We start from the raw sequence: 21,555 nt of genomic DNA, 5'->3' as shown, positions 1-21,555 counted from the left end.
ACCAAGTCAGTGGTACGCTTCGACAGCCCGGCTCGGCCCGCTCCTGCTCCCCACACCAAGCCAGTGGTGCGCTTCGTCAGCCCGGCTCGGCCCGTACCTGCTCTCCGCACCAAGTCAGTGGTGCGCTTCGTCAGCCCAGCTCGGCCCGCTCCTGCTCCCCACACCAAGCCAGTGGTGTGCGTCGTCAGTCCGGCACGGCCCGTGCCTGTTCCACCGGTGGCTGGTCCGGCACCGGTCAGATGCTTCACGCCGGAGCTAGAGCAATCCGCTCCACCAGTGTGCAGTCCAGCTCCGGCCAGCGGGGCCAGACCGGACCAGGGGTACTTTGGGGGGTTGGAGAGGGAGCGGGGATCAGGCCCGGAGCCGGATCCGCCGCCTAAGCGGAGTGCCCACCCGGTCCCTCCCCTGTGGTGTTTGGTGGGCGCGGTCGGAGTCCGCGCCTTTAGGGGGGGGGGTACTGTCACGCCCTGGCTCTGGGGACTCTAATATGTTGAGCCAGGGTGTGTATAGTCTATGTGTGTTCTAGGTTTCACTTTCTGGTTTTGTAGATCTATGTTGGCCAGGGTGGCTCCCAATCAGATACGGCTGTAGCTCTGATTGGGAGTCATACTTAGGTAGCCGTTTGGCACTCATTCATTGTGGTTTCTTGTTCGTATTTGGTTTGTGTATGACCATTGACTGTCACGTCATCGTTTTGTTGTTTTGATCGTGTGATCATTCATTAATAAATATGTTCACATTCAACGCTGCGCCTTGGTCCTCATCTCTCACCGACGATCGTGACACTTAGACTAAACGAAATAAGATAAAGTTGCAGTAGCACAGCTAGATATCTAGTGCCTAAAAGGTTGAGTGGAATTAATTTCCCTTTATACTGATCTATGGTCAGATTTCTGTTTACTCCTCATGGTTTCTTAGGTTTAAATTGGTGCTGTACAGGCTGATCTGAGATCCTACAGTATATCTATGCGTGAGGGCAACATCTACCCAGTTGCCGCTTAGTTAGCTCATTGCTAGACATGCATTTGTAAATGTACTGTATATACTGTACATCAGTGGAGGCTGGTGGGAGGAGCTACAGGAGGAGGGGCTCATTGTAATGGCTGGAACGGAGTAAATGGAACGGTATCAAACACATCAAACATTTGGAAACCTCATGTTTGACAAATTTCCATTTATTCCATAACAGCCATTACAATGAGCCGGTCCTCCTATAGCTCCTCCCACCAGCCTCCACTGCTGTACATGGATGCACCCCAAATTGCAACCTATTTCCTGTGTAGTGCTCTACTTTAACATTTGTACATTTGTACATTTTAGTCATTTAGCAGACGCTCTTATCCAGAGCGACTTACGGTTAGTGAGTGCATACATTTTCATACTTTTGACCAGAGCTCTATGGGCCCAGGTCAGCCTTATAGGCCCTGTTCAAACGTAGTGTGCTATATTAGGGAATAGGGTGCGATTTGGGACGCATACCATGTAACCTATGGACAGCTGTTGAGACTAGGTTGTTGCTCAAAATCCTGTCAAGTGACATTGCTGCTGCCTACGAGGGACACCAGCTGTCTACCGTCTTTACAGTTAAAGTTGTGTTAGATGTGACCACTATTGTCTTATCATATACCTTTATCCTCATACAAACACACACGTATGCGGGCGTGTGAGGGAATGCACAGACTCACGCACACGCGCACACAGACGCACACACATACACACACAATACTCTCAACCTCCTCTCCTCTCCAGCTCTTCTCCTCTCTCTACCTGTCCTCCCCTTCTCGTACCTCTCGTTCACTCATCGCTTCTCCTCTCCTTTCTCTACCTCTCCTATCCTCTCCTTTCTTCTCCTCCCTTCTCCTCTCCTCACTTCTGCTCTCCCTTCTTCTCCACCTCTCCTCACTTCAATTCTCATTACCTCTCCTCTCCTTTCCAGCTCCTCTATTTCCCTCTTCTCTCAAGCTCCTGTCTCCTCCCCTCCTCTGTATTTCATTCACTCCACATGCAGCTAATTCATCCCTCTGGTTAACCTACTTTCAAAGCAATTAAAATGCCCATGGCACTCTTTCTTTCTCTCTCTCTCTATCCATCTCTACTCCATCTCTCTCACTCAGTCTCCACCTCTCCTTCCATGTCCCCATCTAATTCTAATTCAAACATGCTTTATTGGCATGGGGAGTAGGTAAAATCTAAACGTTGTCAATTCAATACACAGTACAGTACAATATGTAAATGAACAGAACAACACAACACACAAACCACAACACTATGACATCACAGTCACTGTCTCGCTCGTCTCTTGCCTCCAGTCTTTGGTTCTCTCTCTCTCTCTCCATCTTTCTCTTTCTCTCTCTCACAACCTTTTTCAATTTGTCTATATGTATTCTCTTTCTTCATGCACTAGTCCCTCCCTCTTTCTATCTATCTCATTTTCCATCGTCCTCTCACCCCCCTCTCCCCTGTCTCTCCCTCCCCCTCTCCCTTCTCCCCTCTCCCTTCCTCTCGTCTCTCTCTCTCTCTCTCTCTCTCGCTCTCTCCAGTGTTATAGATGAAACAGGAGGAGGACATTAGGGGCAAGCGAGGCACTGACACACTGTCTAACTATCAAAGGAGACATCAGCGGGAACTTTTTATTAAATTACCTCCAATTTGTATGGATGAGCCGCACATTATAGGTCCGTACACACACACACACACACACACACACACACACACCTGCATGCGCGTTCGCAAACACACACACACTCACATAAACACTACTGTGCAGCATTGTAGCAGGTAAGAGAGAGAACTTACCTCTACTCCTTTACTATCCTGAGAGGGTCAATAAACAGGCTGATCTTACAAGGCTCGTGCTCATCTCTGAAATGGAGTGGAGAACAGGAGATGATGTAGTCCCAGTTGCTGAGACATGCACCCATACCCGTACCAGATACAAGCGGGCAAGTACATATGTGCAAACATGCTCATTTCTTCCTCATACCCATTCTCCACTACACACACATATTTTACATTGACATTTTAGTCATTTAGCAGACGCTCTTATCCAGAGCGACTTACAGTTAGTGAGTGCATACATTATTAAAAAAATTCATACTGGCCCCCCGTGGGAATCAAACCCACAACCCTGGCGTTGCAAACGCCATGCTCTACCAACTGAGCTACATCCCTGCCGGCCATTCCCTCCCCTCCCCTGGACGACGCTGGGCCAATTGTGCGCCGCCCCATAGGTCTATGCATACGCACACACAGACACACATGCACGGACGCATGCAGGCATGCACATACAGTATGAACGCACACACTGAATGTGGTTGGCTGCTGAGGGATAAGACATCTGTTGCCTTAGTTGGAATTGTAGTTGAAGCTCTCTCTCTCTCTCTCTCTCACACACACACACACACACACACACACACACACACACACACACACACACACACACACACACACACACACACACACACACAGCTGAGTTTGCATTGATAAACAGTGTCTGATGAGTCCCTGATTTGATAAGTGTTGATAGGGGATTACAGTGTCTGCAGCTGTCCACTGAGACACACTGATTCACCACTATTAAAATCACCGGACAGTCAATGGGCCCTAAATGCATGGGCTGCAGGTGGCTGCACTGGATTAAGTTAAACAGCCAATCACACACACACACGATTACACACAAGTGGAGGCTGGTGGGAGCAGTTATAGGAGGACGGGCTCATTGTAATGGCTGGAATTAAATAAATGAAACGGAGTCAAACATATGTTTGATGTGGTTGATACCGTTCCATTGATTCCATTCCAATGAGCCTGTCCTCCTATAGCTCCTCCCACCAGCCTCCTGTGGTACACACTCACACATACACACACGTACACACACACACACAGGTATACACACACACACACAGCCGCACACACACACACATACACGATAACTATATTGTCAAGTTCAACATTCTTGGTCTGATCTATAAAGATGCTAATACTACTGTGTACAGGTCAGAGATCCAGAGGTTTGTCCAGTTGTGTGATGACCACCATCTATCTCATCCTTAATGTAAAGAAAACGGGGGATGGTGTTTGACCCCAAATCTGTCGGCGACCACACGTGCGTGGTTGTCCACAATGCCAACAGAGCACAGGTTAGTTCATACAAGTACATGGGTGTGTAAATGGACAATGTGCTGAGCTGGAATGTCCAAGTAGAGCGTGTCTGCTGCAGAGTCCAACTCCGCCTCTATTTCCTACGTAGACTCCGAGTTTTTGGAGGTGACAAGAAAATGATGCTCCTGGTCTACCATACATTCATAGAGAGTATCCTGAGATATGGCATCACAGTCTGGTTTGGCAGTTTATCAGTTCAACTAAAATCTCAAATTGCCCGCCTGATACAAACTGCCATGAAGGTCATGGGTGTGAGGCAGCATCCCTCCCTGCAGACTATTTCTGAACAGACTCCCATGTACTTCACTCTGAGTATCAGCCCTCCCCTCAGGCAGACGCTATAGGGTCCCTCCTCCCCTCAGGCAGACGCTATAGGGTCCCTCCTCCCCTCAGGCAGACGCTATAGGGTCCCTCCTCCCCTCAGGCAGACGCTATAGAGTCCCTCCTCCCCTCAGGCAGACGCTATAGAGTCCCTCCTCCCCTCAGGCAGACGCTATAGAGTCCCTCCTCCCCTCAGGCAGACGCTATAGGGTCCCTCCTCCCCTCAGGCAGACGCTATAGAGTCCCTCCTCCCCTCAGGCAGACGCTATAGAGTCCCTCCTCCCCTCAGGCAGACGCTATAGAGTCCCTCCTCCCCTCAGGCAGATGCTATAGGGTCCCTCCTCCCCTCAGGCAGACGCTATAGAGTCCCTCCTCCCCTCAGGCAGACGCTATAGAGTCCCTCCTCCCCTCAGGCAGACGCTATAGAGTCCCTCCTCCCCTCAGGCAGACGCTATAGGGTCCCTCCTCCCCTCAGGCAGACGCTATAGAGTCCCTCCTCCCCTCAGGCAGACGCTATAGGGTCCCTCCTCCCCTCAGGCAGACGCTATAGAGTCCCTCCTCCCCTCAGGCAGACGCTATAGGGTCCCTCCTCCCCTCAGGCAGACGCTATAGAGTCCCTCCTCCCCTCAGGCAGATGCTATAGGGTCCCTCCTCCCCTCAGGCAGACGCTATAGGGTCCCTACGTGTAAGCTGAACCGGTATAAGCACTCCTTCATTCCATCAAATACCTGATCGACAATAAGTAACGCTGAGCTGTGTTGTACGCCACTGACTGAATGTGAGGGAATGTGCGATAGGTATTATCTATGTGGCTATATGAAAAGTCTGCAATGTGTATGATGGGTAAAGTGCAATGTATATATCATGTTGAATGTGTAATTTACAGTGTCTATTTTGTATACTACTCTACCAAGCAAAATAGCAGTAACTGATCATAGAGTGAAACGGAGAAAAATGACTTCAAAGTTGTTCTATTGTCCAGCCATATGAATTGTATGCAGATCATTGGAGATGTGGTTATCTGTTGTCTCACTATTAGGTAATGTTTTATTCATATTGACCCTGACCTCTGACATGACCTTTGACCATAGATGGCAGTTACTGCCTTCTTGCTTGGTACACCCACTGGAATACATTTCCATGACGATTTTTTTAAATACAATCTTGTGTTATTATATTTATTTGTATGTGGCTGTCAGTGTCATATAGTTTGATACTTATATCAGCAAAGAACAATAAATAATACCAAGGTTTACCGTAGACAATGCAGAACGAAGCTCAGTGAAACCAAGGTCAAAGGCAGTAACTGACGTGAGTGATGGCAGTTACTTCCTTTTTCCTTGGTTTCACTTTAACTTTTTGCGGTTACTGCAAACATGACCCCCACATTTCTCCATAATACAACACAACGGAGGCAGGATATTTGTCCACATGATAAAGCAATGAATTAATGTATAAAAAATGTAAATAACTCATTTTGGTCCAAATGTGCAGTTACTGCTCTTTTGCTTTTAGGGCAGTATACAGCAGTACTGTGTGTCAAAGACAATTTTCCATTCAAGTTTTTCCTATCCTACACACACACACACACACACACATACACACACACAGGCTTGGGTAGGGTACTTTCTAAATGTTATCCGTTACAATTACTAGTTACCTGGTTAACTTTTGGATTACCTAGACTCAGTAGAGTATTATTATTTTATTTTTTTACCTTTATTTAACCAGGTAAGCCAGTTGAGAACAAGTTTTCATTTACCACTGCGACCTGGCCAAGATAAAGCAAAGCAGTGCGATAAAAACAACAACACAGAGTTACATATGGGGTAAACAAAACAAAGTCAAAAATACAACAGAAAATATATATACAGTATGTTCAAATGTAGCAAGTTATGGAGGTAAGGCAATAAATAGGCCATAGTGCAAAATAATTACAATTAGTATTAACACTGGAATGATAGATGTGCAAAAGATGATGTGTAAATAGAGATACTGAGGTGCAAATTAGCAAAATAAATAACAATATGGGGATGAGGTAGTTGGGTGGGCTAATTTCAGAATGGCTGTGTACAGGTGCAGTGATCGGTAAGCTGCTCTGACAACTGACGCTTAAAGTTAGTGAGGGAGATAAGAGTCTCCAGCTTCACAGATTTTTGCAGTTCGTTCCAGTCATTGGCAGCAGAGAACTGGAAGGAATGGCGGCCAAAGGAGGTGTAGGCTTTGGGGATGACCAGTGAGATATACCTGCTGGAGCGCAGACTACGAGTGGGTGATGCTATGGTGACCAGTGAGCTAAAATAAGACGGGGATTTGCCTAGCAGGGATTTATAGATGACCTGGAGCCAGTGGGTTTGGCGACAAATATGTAGTGAGGGCCAGCCAACAAGAGTGTACAGGTCACAATGTTGGGTAGTATATGGGGCTTTGGTGACAAAACGGATGGCACTGTGATAGACTACATCCAATTTGCTGAGTAGAGTGTTGGAGGCTATTTTGTAAATGACATCGCCGAAGTCTAGGATCGATAGGATAGTCACTTTTACGAGGGCATGTTTGGCAGCATGAGTGAAGGAGGCTTTGTTTGCGAAATAGGAAGCCGATTCTAGATCTAACTTTTGATTGGATTACAGAAAAACTGTAATTGTATTCAGCTACGTTACCAGCCAAAATATTGTAATCAGATTACAGATACTTTTGAAAAACTAGATGATTACTCCTTGGATTATTTTTAAAATCATAAAGGATGTTTGCAACAACAAAAAAATACATAATGACACTTTCCTGTTTTCTCAATGACATTTAATTCAGCATTGAAAAAAGGCGTACATTTTAGTTTCTTCCCCCTGAGCGAGTCTGACCATAAATCAGAGACCACTATGATGACACATGAAATTTGTTTGATGGATCCTTTTAGTCTTCTTCTAATGCCTCTTAAGGGGAAAGTCATCCAAACGTAACTGATCACCTGACTAAATTTAGGTAATCCAAAAGTTACATTACGATTACAATTTTGGACAGATAACTAGAAACTGTAACGGATTACATTTAGAAAGTAACCTACCCAACCCTGTCTCTGATTTGTGATCAGACTTGCTCAAATGGAACAAACTTAAACTTGTGCCTAATGCTGAAATGAATGTCATTGAGAAAACAGAAAGGTGTCATCATGTATTTTTCCCCACAAATATCCTTTCTGAATTTAAAAGTAATCCAAAAAGTAATCATCGAGTTTTTCAAAAGTATTGGTAATCTGATTACAATATTTTTGCTGGTAACGTCACCGATTACAGTTTAAAAAGGAGTAATCCTTTTTTTTTCCTACTAAACTGCTGAAGGAGCTGCTTCCTGTGCTTGGCCCTCCTATGTTGAACATAATAAACAGCTCTCTATCCACCGGATGTGTACCAAACTCACTAAAAGTGGCAGTGATAAAGCCTCTCTTGAAAAAGCCAAACCTTGACCCGGAAAATATAAAAAACTATCGGCCAATATCGAATCTTCCATTCCTCTCAAAAATTTTAGAAAAAGCTGTTGCGCAGCAACTCACTGCCTTTCTGAAGACAAACAATGTATACGAAATGCTTCAGTCTGGTTTTAGACCCCATCATAGCACTGAGACTGCACTTGTGAAGGTGGTAAATGACCTTTTAATGGCGTCAGACCGAGGCTCTGCATCTGTCCTCGTGCTACTAGACCTTAGTGCTGCCTTTGACACCATCGATCACCACATTCTTTTGGAGAGACTGGAAACCCAAATTGGTCTACACGGACAAGTTCTGGCCTGGTTTAGATCCTACCTGTCGGAAAGATATCAGTTTGTCTCTGTGAATGGTCTGTCCTCCGACAAATCAACTGTACATTTCGGTGTTCCTCAAGGTTCCGTTTTAGGACCACTATTGTTTTCACTATATATTTTACCTCTTGGGGATGTTATTCGAAAACATAATGTTAACTTTCACTGCTATGCGGATGACACACAGCTGTACATTTCAATGAAGCATGGTGAAGCCCCAAAATTGCCCTCGCTAGAAGCCTGTGTTTCAGACATAAGGAAGTGGATGGCTGAAAACTTTTTACTTTTAAACTCGGACAAAACAGAGATGCTTGTTCTAGGTCCCAAGAAACAAAGAGATCTTCTGTTAAATCTGACAATTCATCTTGATGGTTGTAAAGTCGTCTCAAATAAAACTGTGAAGGACCTAGGCGTTACTCTTGACCCTGATCTCTCTTTTGACGAACATATCAAGACTGTTTCAAGGACAGCTTTTTTCCATCTACGTAACATTGCAAAAATCAGAAATTTTCTGTCCAAAAATGATGCAGAAAAATTAATCCATGCATTTGTTACTTCTAGATTAGACTACTGCAATGCTCTATTTTCCGGCTACCCGGATAAAGCACTAAATAAACTTCAGTTAGTGCTAAATACGGCTGCTAGAATCCTGACTAGAACCAAGAAATTTGATCATATTACTCCAGTGCTAGCTTCCCTACACTGGCTTCCTGTTAAGGCAAGGGCTGATTTCAAGGTTTTACTGTTAACCTATAAAGCGTTACATGGGCTTGCTCCTACCTATCTTTCCGAGTTGGTCCTGCCGTACATACCAATACGTACGCTACGGTCACAAGACGCAGGCCTCCTAATTGTCCCTAGAATTTCTAAGCAAACAGCGGGAGGCAGGGCTTTCTCCTATAGATCTCCATTTTTATGGAACAGTCTGCCTACCCATGTGAGAGACGCAGACTCGGTCTCAACCTTTAAGTCTTTACTGAAGACTTATCTCTTCAGTAGGTCATATGATTGAGTGTAGTCTGGCCCAGGAGTGTGAAGGTGAACGGAAAGGCTGGAGCAACGAACAGCCCTTGCTGTCTCTGCCAGGCCGGTTCCCCTCTCCACTGGGGTTCTCTGCCTCTAACCCTGTTGCAGGGGCTGAGTCACTGGCCTGCTGGTGCTCTTTCATGCCGTCCCTGGGAGGGGTGCGTCACTTGAGTGGGTTGAGTTACTGACGTGATCTTCCTGTCTGGGTTGGCGCCCCCCCCCCCCCTTGGTTTGTGCTGTGGTGGAGACCTCTGTGGGCTATACTCGGCCTTGTCTCAGGATTGTAAGTTGGTGGTTGGGGATATCCCTCTAGTGGTGCGGGGGCTGTGCTTTGGCGGAGTGGGTGGGGTTATATCCTTCCTGTTTGGCCCTGTCCGGGGGTTTCTTCGGATGGGGCCACAGTGTCTCCGGACCGCTCCTGTCTCAGCCTCCAGTATTTATGCTGCAGTAGTTTATGTGTCGGGGGGCTGGGGTTAGTTGGTTATACCTGGAGTACTTCTCCTGTCTTATCCAGTGTCCTGTGTGAATTTAAGTATGCTCTCTCTAATTCTCTCGTTCTCTCTTTCTCTCTGAGAACCTGAGCCCTAGGACCATACGTCAGGACTACCGGGCATGATGACACCCTGCTGCCCCCAGTCCGCCTGGCCTTGCTGCTATTCCAGTTTCAACTGTTCTGCCTGCGGCTACGAAACCCCTACCTGTCCCAGACCTGCTGTTTTCAACTCTAAATGATCGGCTATGAAAAGCCAACTGAGAGACCTGAGCCCTAGGACCATACGTCGGGACTACCGGCCGTGGTGACTCCTTGCTATCCCCAGTCCGCCTGGCCTTGCTGCTATTCCAGTTTAAACTGTTCTGCCTGCGGTTATGGAACCCCTACCTGTCCCAGACCTGCTGTTTTAAACTCTAATGATCGGCTATGAAAAGCCAACTGAGATTTATTCCTGATTATTATTTGACCATGCTTGTCACTTATGAACATTTTTGAACATCTTGGCATGGTTCTGTTATAATCTCCACCCGGCACAGCCAGAAGAGGACTGGCCACCCCTCATAGCCTGGTTCCTCTCTAGGTTTCTTCCTAGGTTTTGCCTTTCTAGGGAGTTTTTCCTAGCCACCGTGCTTCTACACCTGCATTACTAGCTGTTTGGGGTTTTAGGCTGGGTTTCTGTACAGCACTTCGAGATATTAGCTGATGTAAGAAGGGCTATATAAAATAAAATTGATTGATTGATTGATAATCCGATTACATGTAACCGATGACATGTTATCAGTTACTCCCCAACCCTGCACACACACACATGTCCAGATGTCACAGGGATCATTACAGTAGTATGGCTGTTATGTAGTAGTGACTGTGTTATAAGAACATTCACGTTTATGTAACCAACGAGAACACATGGGGACATCGTTGGCACCTGTACCGGTACACAGCCTTAATGCCCACTGAACAGGTTTCAGGACGTTGGTTGCTACAAAAACAAAGTGTGTTGTCGTGAAAAACAAACATTAACACCAGTCTATTTCAACAGGAAGTTTCTCCCTATCCACACACACATCTCTTACAATAACACATATAGATAAGTACAGTGAAAGCTAAAGACAAAAGTTTTAAATCAGAAAAGAGAATGACTATACTACGGTGTAGAAAAATGAATGCAGAGGGGTATGGAAGGGCTCTCCCCCCTCTCCTCTTTCTTTCTTTCTCCTCTCTCTGTCTCATCCTTCGCTCGGCTGCTGCTCCTCTCCCCTAGGTGCCGTAGGTAGACTCCTAATGAAAGATCAAGGGCATTAGCCCAGCGGAAAGCTAAGTGGGCTACCTGCAGTTAGACGCTCCGACACAGAACATTAACTTTACTGCAGTCTCATTTGTAATGGAGGGGGAGAGAGAGCGAGAGCGAGAGAAAGCGAAAGAAAGAGAGAGAGAGAGAGAGAGAGAGAGAGAGAGAGAGAGAGAGAGAGAGAGAGAGAGAGAGAGAGAGAGAGAGAGAGAGAGAGAGAGAGAGAGAGAGAGAGAGAGAGAGAGAGAGAGAGAGAGTGAGAGAGCGAGAGAGAGAGAAAGAGAGCAAGGGAATGGGAGTCACATAGGTTGGCATTTGCAGGTGCTTTGTCAGCAGTGGCTCCATGGAATGCCAGCTTCATTACCTTCTGTCTCCATACGGTCACATTCCTCAATGTGATTCACACCATACACACCCACACACACACTGACACTACACACACACACATACACACACACACACACACACACACACACAGACACGTACACTTACACACACACATGCACAGACACACACAGACAGACACTTACATACATACACACACACATATGCATACACAAACAGAAAAGCATTCAGGGCCATGGCAGCCAAAACCAACTGTAAACAAACATATATAGTGTGTTGTGATGTTTTTAGTGCACAATGTGAAGACACCAACTGTCTTATCATAACCTTAGAGGTACACTGGAGTCACAGCTCAATGTATGCAGGCTTTTGTGTGCAGGCTTTTGTTCCAGCCTTGCTCCAACACACCCAAAGTGAAGATTATGACACGTTGATTTATTGAAACAAAAGCCAGCACCCTCTTTAGCCCCCCAGGACCAGAGTTGCCCTCCCGTTTTGCACTACGAACCTCTTGTCTAGTTACAGTGACACAGTGCCAGTAACGAAGCATCCATTCCACACATCTCCCAGACTCCAGTCGGTGTCCTTACATGAAGTCATGGCACGTTCCTCAAGGCTGCCACCAAAGCCTTCAATCTTTTTCTCAAATCCCCCTAGCCCGCAGCCCCATGCAAATCAAGCCCTCTTCCCACAGATAGGGAGACTTGCCAATGTATTCAAACACAGGCAGCCTAATACCGGGGCTTTCATGTAATGCTGCTGTATTTGTGTCTGAGTTACAGGGACCCTGGGACGCATTAGGGGGACGGGCACGGATTTGTCAGGTTATTATCTGGTGTCTGCGGATTTGGGGGTGTGTGTGTATGTGTTTCTGTCTGAGGGGGTTATTGATTCATTGACGTAATGAACACCTCCATTTCCATGGTACCTTGGCAACAACAGGAGTAAGTAGTGGGGTGATTGCCTCATGGGTTCTCCGAGTGAAGGATTTGTGGGGTGTTGGCGTGAACAAGGAGACATCTGGCATCAAACACACACACACACAAACACACACACAGACACACCTATCCACTTAAAACCCCAACCTCATCTATGTAGGGAGCAGCCGTAAAGATGACTACAGAGATGATACTAACTGAAACCATAACATACCCCTTTAATGTCAACATGGCACTTCAGGTAGGAGTTAACGGAGTGTTAGCTGAGTGTTTGAGTAATGTTCACCAGTTATCACCTTTCCCCGCACTTCTCAGAAACGAGCGTTTCGTATCCATGACAACCGAGCCAAGCCAAGCCAAGCAGAGCACCAGGATATATATATATTTTTTTTAAATTATGTTTTCTTTCTTCTTATCAGATCCAGGAAGAAAGTAAGACAGAACTCAAACGATAGCCACCTCTTGTTTCTTTCCCTGGCAACAAAGTCAAACAACGTGTCATTAGCAATTGGACTAGTGTCAGGGAGCATGTCACTGGCGGTGACCTGTGACCAATCAAGCGTCTCGGAAGGACAGGGCCTATGGGATGACATCACCATCCAGGAAGTATTACACTGGTCAGTGGCTCATCTGGAGTACTGAAATCGCACCCTTTTGACCAGAGCCTCATTTGGATAGCCACCTAGGGGTCTGGTCAAAAGTAGTGCACTACATAGGGAATAGGGTGCGATATCAGACACAGATGGTTGACTGTCAGACATACTGGACATAACATTTACATTTACGTCATTTAGCAGACGCTCTTATCCAGAGCGACTTACAAATAGGTGCATTCACCTCATAGCCAGTGGGATAACCACTTTACAATGTTTTTTTTTTTTGGGGGGGGGGGGGGGGGGGGGGTAGAAGGATTACTTTATCCTATCCCAGGTATTCCTTAAAGAGGTGGGGTTTCAAATGTCTCCGGAAGGTGGTGAGTGACTCCGCTGTCCTGGCGTCGTGAGGGAGCTTGTTCCACCATTGGGGTGCCAATACGTGGACCGATGATCATTTAACAAAAAACATGAATGGCATATAAAAAAAGATTCTGTTTGCAGGTCTATTGCACTGCTAGGTTGCTATTGTAAAAGAGAATTCATTCCCAATCAACTGGCTAAAAAAAGGTTAAAAAAAGAATGTCTAGTTTACTTGTCTTACTTGTTTAACATGAACATTTTTATAGTTATTTCCCACACACAACACGTACAAAGAGCACAAAGAAACATAACAGACACAACAAACAGTCAACAACCAGATTGGATGATAGTTTAGGCTCCCATAGTAGAGATTCACGCATGGAGACAGATATACAAGCTGCAGCCTGTGAGAACCCGAAGGGCACTCTGACAGAGCTCCAGAGTTCCTCTGTGGAGATGGGAGAACCTTCCAGAAGGACAACCATCTCTGCAGAACTCCACCAATCAGGCCTTTATGGTAGAATGGCCAGACGGAAGCCACTCCTCAGTAAAAGGCACATGACAGCCCACTTGGAGTTTGCCAAAAGGCACCTAAAGGACTCTCAGACCATGAGAAACAAGATTCTCTGGTCTGATGAAACCAAGATTGAACTCTTTGGCCTGAATGCCAAGCGTCACGTCTGGAGGAAACCTGGCACCATCCCTACGGTGAAACATGGTGGCAGCATCACGCTGTAGTGATGTTTTTCAGCGGCAGAGACTGGGAGACTAGTCAGGATAGAGGGAAAGATGAACGGAGCAAAGTACAGAGAGATCCATGATGAAAACCTGCTCAGGACCTCAGACTGGGGCGAAGGTTCACCTTCCAAACGGACAACGACCCTAAGCACACAGCCAAGACAACACAGGAGTGGCTTCGGGACAAATCTCTGAATGTCCTTGAGTGGCCCAGCCAGAGCCCGGACTTGAACCCGATCAAACATCTCTGGAAAGACCTGAAAATAGCTGTGCAGCAACGCTCCCCGTCCAACCTGACAGACCTTGAGAAGATCTGCAGAGAAGAATGGGAGAAACTCCCCAAATACAGGTGTGCCAAGCTTGTAGCGTCATACCCAAGAACTCTCGAGGCTGTAATCGTTGCCAAATGTGCTTCAACAAAATACTGAGTAAAGGGTCTGAATACTTATGTAAATGTGATAGTTTTTTTTATTTTTTATTATTTTGGTTTGTCATTATGGGGTATTGTGTGTAGATTTATGAGGGGAAAAAATGATTTAATCCATTTAAGAATCAGGCTGTACTGTAACGTAACAAAATGTGGGAAAAGTCAAGGGGTCTGAATACTTTCCGAATGCACTGTATATATTGTATCGTCTTAAATAATGTATTTTAATGATATCATATTCGCGTAGGATCGCACATGGTGAACGCCATTGTGATGAGGTGGTGTTGAAGGAGTCAGGCGCAGGAGGGTAAATCACAGAATAACAGGCTTTAATCCGCAAAATACAGGTTTACGCAGAACTGCGTCAAACACACTCCAGGGCACAAAACAGGTGCACTGGAAAATACAAGGCACACAGGAAAATACTCCCGTCGAACAAAATACACGAGCTCCACCGAGCTTCACAATAAACAATCACCCACAAGGACAAGGGGGCAGAGGGAACACTTATACACAGACTAATTAGGGGACTAGAACCAGTTGTGTGTGATAACGAGACAAGACAATTGTGATGATGATTGGGGCGGCAGTGGTTAGTACTCCGGTGACGACGAACGCCGAAGCCTGCCCGAACAAGGAGGGGAGGCAGCCTCGGCCGAAGTCGTGACAGCCATAGGACTGAAAATGAATGAATGCAACAACCATGTATATGTCACTAACAAATACAGTCATGGGTGGCATCTACAATTCACTCAAAAGGAAAAGCACACTGGGAATTATACAAATAATTATGTAAATGTAACACTGAAAAGTGTGGAGCCGCATAGACACTGGAACAGTGTTAAATTTAGCACTCTCAGCGTTGATTTAATACTGGAGAATTTGCTGTGGACTTATTGAAGAAACGTGACCACAGGAGTAACTTTTTGCAATGCGTTTTTTTTTTTATTGCAACTGGAAGACGATACAGCACAGAAACTTTATGTAAGGTTTTTTTTCTTTCAGAAAAATAAAATAAAAAAATTAAACAAACATACTTTCGTCATAGTAATGGACAAGGTGATATTTACATGAATTGATGAAGTAGTTTATCTTTGGCAATATGAATACACGTCAAGGAAATACAGAACGCACCTACGGAGGTCGGTCTCCATATTAACAGATCAGCTGTAAGGTCATGCCATCAAGACTACATGGTTCAAAAACAGGACACAGAAATGATTGGTAGCATGTTTTTACAGAACACCACCTACCTGTTATTTACATAGAAACTACATGGTGACTTTTTGGTGTTTTGTTTCTTTGTTTCCAATAACAGTGGTATAACAAGTTACTTAATATTTGTAACCACAAATTGCTCGCAGTTGTTTAAGCGATCAGTTGAAAACTTAGCACAACTACGGATCCTTTGAGACCAAGTAGTTGCCAGTTCTATTGGAATTTCTCGACATAAGTGCCATAAGGTACCATGCAGTTTCCATGATTACCAGGTGAACAGTGTACTACAGATAACTTGAAACTGACGATCCATTGCTCTTTTTTCTCCTCCTCAGAAAACCCCTCCAAACAATAAACAGAAAAATGGCAGTTGAACAAACATAAACCAAACAAAATATCAACAAAAAACACGATGAAAACAAATAAACACTTTTTTACTCATCGATATATCATTATTTGCCAGGCTAGTATTGACAGTTCATTAATAATAATTAATATTCAATGTTTTCCAGAGAACAAGTCTTCCTCCTCCAACATTGTGGCACCTGAAGGATTGTGATTGGAGGAAGAGTTATCTAGTGACTGTTATCGTCCAAGGAAGGCAGTATTCCTCAAAGGATAATGTAACAAACAATGGGAATAAATCATATATATAATATATTTATCAGTTGAAGATACATTGACACACGAGGCAGTCTAGTAGAGAGAAGCTCATCACCTCAACTTAATCCAGGGCAAATAAGGGCTGTTTCAAATTATACCTTATTTTCCATATAGCGCACTACTTTTGACCAGAGCCACATTGGGTTAGTTAGCTCTGGGATAGCTGTGGTCAAGAGTAGTGCACTATTGGATATAGGGTGTTTTATTCAACTAAAAATGAAAATCAACCCAATGAGCAATATATAGCAAGTAATGTAGTAGGTTTCAACAAAAATCAGTAGGACATAACGTAGAAAGGGTATATGACAGAAATGCTACAGCTCACTGGTCATTTTTTGTCTTGACATACAGATCAAGTATGTGTGTCATCTATTTCAGGTAGATAAGGACTTATTACAGGCTTTGGCACTGAACTTAGACAATATCTTTATTTTAATATCTTAGTGCAATCTGGCGAGATAATGTGAAAATATGCACTAAAGAGTTTGTATTTATCTAGCCATCGTACTATGTAATTTACTTTGTGTTATTTTCATGTGCAACAAGTCTATTGTAGCCTGCCTAATAATACTGACAACAAGACCTGAAGAGTTGCTGGAGTAGAAATTGCTAAAACACAGCGAGAGACATAAAATAAATCCAAAACAACAACAACATAAAAACGCTTACTCAGTTAAAATCTTGTGTCATTGACAAATGGAAGACCCTGAAATATCAAAGACGTCTAAAAGCTTAGAAAATAAAGAAGTGATGGAAGAACAGGCCCAGAGAAGGAGGGGTATGGGGAACAGAAGACTGACACTCACTACAAAACCTCTCTTCTATCACATGGGCTCCAACATTCAGCCGTCAGGGAGAACCCATCAGACACAGTGGTCACTATACGGCCATGCTGGAGAGGACAGAGGTACGCTGAAAGTTTGGTGCTTTCAATCCACAAATAACTGATCTTCATGCCAATAACTTTTTTTTTAATGTGTCAGTTCTAGCATGTGACATTCTGGTTTTATCAACTATGGATGAAGGGAGTTGCCGTCTAGCCCTGTATCCATGGGTGGAGAGTTATCCTCATATTGCAGAAAGAGATTTGCCCCACAGACCGGCTTTTTGTCCCTGAACAAGATTTTTTACTGTATCTTTTCAAAGCCCACGTTAAAACAAAGATGAGTAAGGACGACACGAAACGAATCATCAAATCAAAAAGAACCAGACAAAACAACAGAGAAGGATTCCACACCTATGGGCGCAGAACTTCGAGGCAGAACCTTTTTGTTCGCTAGGATACTTATATGAAAATAATTCATGCTTCATGCTAAATACATTATTTACCTAACATGAACATTGTCTGAATAGAAAACAGATTTTTCTCTTTTTCTTTACAGAACCCATGCAACACGAGTTGGAAAAATCCTGCTGGCTACATTGCTTAAAAAAAAAATCAAAATCTAGTTTTACTTTTTATACAGTGTTATCCTGACTGGATGAAATTGCTTTATTACGTCATGAGGGTGGGTAAGTAAACACAAAAATAATTAAAACACAAAAATAAACAACTCCACAGTCATATCATTATTCTTCTCACACAAAATATAATTGGCAGGTTCCATACCATCATTTCCTTTCCAACCCATCAAGGTATTCAGGTGTTTGTGCCACAGCGAAAATATCACTACATCGTATCACTGGATTATAACTCAATTATTCACGTTGAAGGACACAGGCAGTTTTGAGGTTATCTTGACATATTTTCAGTTATTTCCCTCTCCAATAAGAGCTAGCTAGACTATTAGCTTATGGCTTTTAGCAAACTAAATTTGTTTACATTTAGAGAACACCCTGTCAGAAAAACCAAGCCTTTCCTACATATAACTTGTATCAGTGTTTTTCATCAGACTACAGTTCTACAGTCAACCATTAAGGTGAAAACATAACTGTCCCCTCCGCATTGGCACGCTAGCTAGCGCTGGTGGCTAAATGTGATTAGCGGACAGAAGGACAGTTAGCTAAGGAAGTGCTACCGTCATTACTGGGCTGACCAAGAGTTCCTCTTTGGCACTGTCCCAACACTGACACACTAAGGTAGGACACACATAAACTGGCTACCCAGTGTCTCTTCTATGGGGTTGGCTAGGCTAATGGTCACTAAAGCTAACAGCTTCCCAGAATTTCATGGAACCTTTTTTCTGTGGCAGCTTCCTTGCACACAGACAAGACAGAGTTTGGCAAACTGGGTTTTATTCTTTTTAAAGCCACCATTTTAACACCGGAAGTTCCAAGGCAAATTAGAATTCCATTGTTTTCTAAAGTTTGGTGCCCAACACAGGGGATAGTTTGCCAAACTATGTTTATCTGTGCCACTACTATCCATGTCAGCATATGCCTATGTTATTTCAGTGGAATAGTTGACTAATATAACATTGCTTTAGCCAGTATAGCATGTGGATTTGTGCTTGGTTATTGTGACATTTATGTATATGGTCGCATCCTAACTGAAATATGCAGCCCATAGACATCAATGCAGCTCAAGTTAAGATCTGACCCTGAATACTAACTTTATTTCATTTGAATTATGTATATCACTGTAAAAACAAAATAGTCAGTGATAAGCACCTCATAATAACTTTTTACTTGTAAATTCCACAAAAGTAACAAGTGTATGAGCCTGTGGAAATGTAGTTATAGTGTTAGCTGCATCTGATGAGACTGTAAAGGGCAATAGCTGCAGACTGGGTACGTTTTGACATTAACAAGGTGATCCCCTATTCATACATCCAAGCCAATCCACGTTGGGGAAGTTTTCCAAAAATGTATTTTTTTCTCACGCTCACTTTACTTTCAGCCAACGGAAACCTGCTAACTTAGCTGAATATCAGAAAAAGGTTCATCTATGGCTTTAATCTCCTTTAAACAAATACAAAATAATTAAAAATAATTAAAAAAACAGAAGAAAAAAGAAAGAAAATAATATCAACCCTATAAACAGTAACTTTAAATACAGGAAAACAAAGTGATTGTTTTTTATATTGCCACAAATCATTCAGAATTCACCTGATATCCTGAAAAAAAGAAAGCATACATTTCTATATTAAAAGTGATGTTTTGTATTTTCGTTCTTTCTCTCTCCTTTTTTTTTTCTTTGAAAATCTTCACTCTCTCAGCTTAGTCTCTCTCTTTCTCTCTTTCTCGCTCAAGTCTATGGGGTCAGTTTTTCGTGGGTTCTTTCTGCTCTTTCTGACCCTTGGCGGTTCTGTTAGTGATATTGTTCAAGCAGGCGCGGACGCCCGCCAGGTGGAGCAGCGAACCCGCCGCCTCCTTCATCTCCTCGTCATCGCTCTCTGGCGGCTTTTCTGTGCGCCGCTTTTTCAGCGGGAGCGTATCACTAGCCACACCCATCCGCTGCTTGGCTTTCAGGAAGTGATGCCACTTCTTGTTGTGCTGCTGGCTGGAAGGGGCAGAGTCTATCGTGTCTATGGGCCAATCGCGCGGCTCTTCCTTCTTGATCTCCAGCTGGATCTTGCTCTTGTCGTCTTCATCATCCTCGTTGTCGAAGTCTGAATCGTTGGCGACGTCCCGAGCGACGGGGCCATTGCTGCGGAGACTGGAGTCGCTGGTGTAGTCGCTGCCGTCGTCCGATTGGTTGGTGCTGTAGGTGTGGTCCTCCTTGGGGTCGCTGCTGACCAATGGGGAGTCGCAGGCGGGATCGCTGACGCTATGCTTCCGACAGCCTCCGGACAGCACAGACCTGGAGAGAGACAGAGAGACAGAGATTAGATGCACGTATATATATGCACATAGTATGTACACACACACACACACACACATACACTGAAGCCGACCGTAGACATGACAGACACACCGATGTCAACATTAGACACACTTCACAGCTCCCTGCGTTTGACTCATGTTGTTAGAATGTTTACACACACACAAGCTTCAGTGAGTACATCAGACACATGGAGCCGTGCTAGCTGTGACCGCTAATCAGCGAGTCATCAGCTAATTCAATTAGACTGGGCTCATCTCCGAGTGGCCACTTCAGAGACCGGAGTACGGAGCTAAAGAGCTAATGCTACATGGATGATTATTCTAATGGGTTTAGCCCTACACTCTGCCATCAGGTAGATGTGGGAAACGTGTAATGCAAAGTAGCTCTATTTGCTATGCATATTTGGAACGGCTGTGATTTCAAAATAAAACCTGTGACAAATCAATCTCCGCCTGGGGATTAATTAAGTACCATTCGATTTGAGTCGATTCACTTTAATTCAATTCAATTCAGTGGTGTGGCTGGCTGACAGCACTACAGATCCTACATTAGTGATTATCATAATGTCATGTCACCTTGTTGGTGTCATAACAACTTTATGAAGTGTTATAACTGTTGTATGAAAAATGTATGCACTCACTAACTGTAAGTCGCTCTGGATAAGAGCGTCTGCTAAATGACTAAAATGTAAAATGTAAAAATACTGTGTGCTAGATAGCTGAGGGGGGTTAACGGTGAAGGGGTGTCATTAATTATTATAAAAGTTATCATACTATTTTCGTTTCTGCCATTCTGTTCTTTCCTATAAAGGAATAGGTATGTTGTAAATGAACTATCCCTTTAAGCTTTCCCTTCTCCTATCGCTATTACAGCCCAATCAGCTAAGTTAAGTCAAAGATGTTCCCTCCATCACTCTGCATCATGTCGTGCAGCTTCCCCACTAACTCTGGCAGTGTGCATGTTGTTAAAAGCCCTGGCCATCCTGGCTGCTCTGTGCATTTAAACCTCATGAATTATAGGAGGAGCACAGCAGTCTTAAGACAAATCCTATCTATTATTCATGTCCAAATGCACTGTCAGTCAGTCAGTCAGTCACTCAGTCAGTCACTCACTCACACTCTCTCTCTGCTCTGACTGAGTGTGTTGGCGTGAAAGACACAAAGAATGGATGGGGAGATGACCTGTTAATGTGTGTATTCTGTCTCTCTGTTTTTATACTATGTCAAACCACACTGCTGTGGTACAACAGTTTTTACTGAGCTATAATGTTGAGGGGTTATCGTTTGTGTGCAGCTGTCAGTTGTGTCCCTACCTACCACTTATCCCGGGATACAGTTTGATCTATAACACCCAGCTAAACAGAGCTCAGCTGGAATCACTGTGTTTCCATGTGAGGCTGTCACCGCCTCAGGCCAGAAC

The 21,555-nt window shown here is 44.2% G+C and overlaps 1 protein-coding gene across 1 annotated transcript in view; it reads right to left on the bottom strand.

The window, feature by feature from the left end:
* Positions 1–15,408: 15,408 nt before the first annotated feature.
* foxn3 (forkhead box N3) overlaps positions 15,409–21,555 on the bottom strand; it is an 83,320-nt gene continuing 77,173 nt past the window's right edge. The window contains 1 exon segment of the mRNA XM_084182101.1: positions 15,409–20,112. Within this exon segment, the coding sequence (XP_084038227.1) occupies positions 19,572–20,112 (541 nt within the window). The 3' untranslated portion in view covers positions 15,409–19,571.

The sequence above is a fragment of the Coregonus lavaretus genome (genome assembly GCF_964263955.1).
Source record: "Coregonus lavaretus genome assembly, chromosome: 18".
NCBI classification, from domain to species: domain Eukaryota; kingdom Metazoa; phylum Chordata; class Actinopteri; order Salmoniformes; family Salmonidae; genus Coregonus; species Coregonus lavaretus.
Note: the sequence above shows the minus strand (reverse complement) of the source record. Positions and strands in the feature narration are given on the sequence as shown.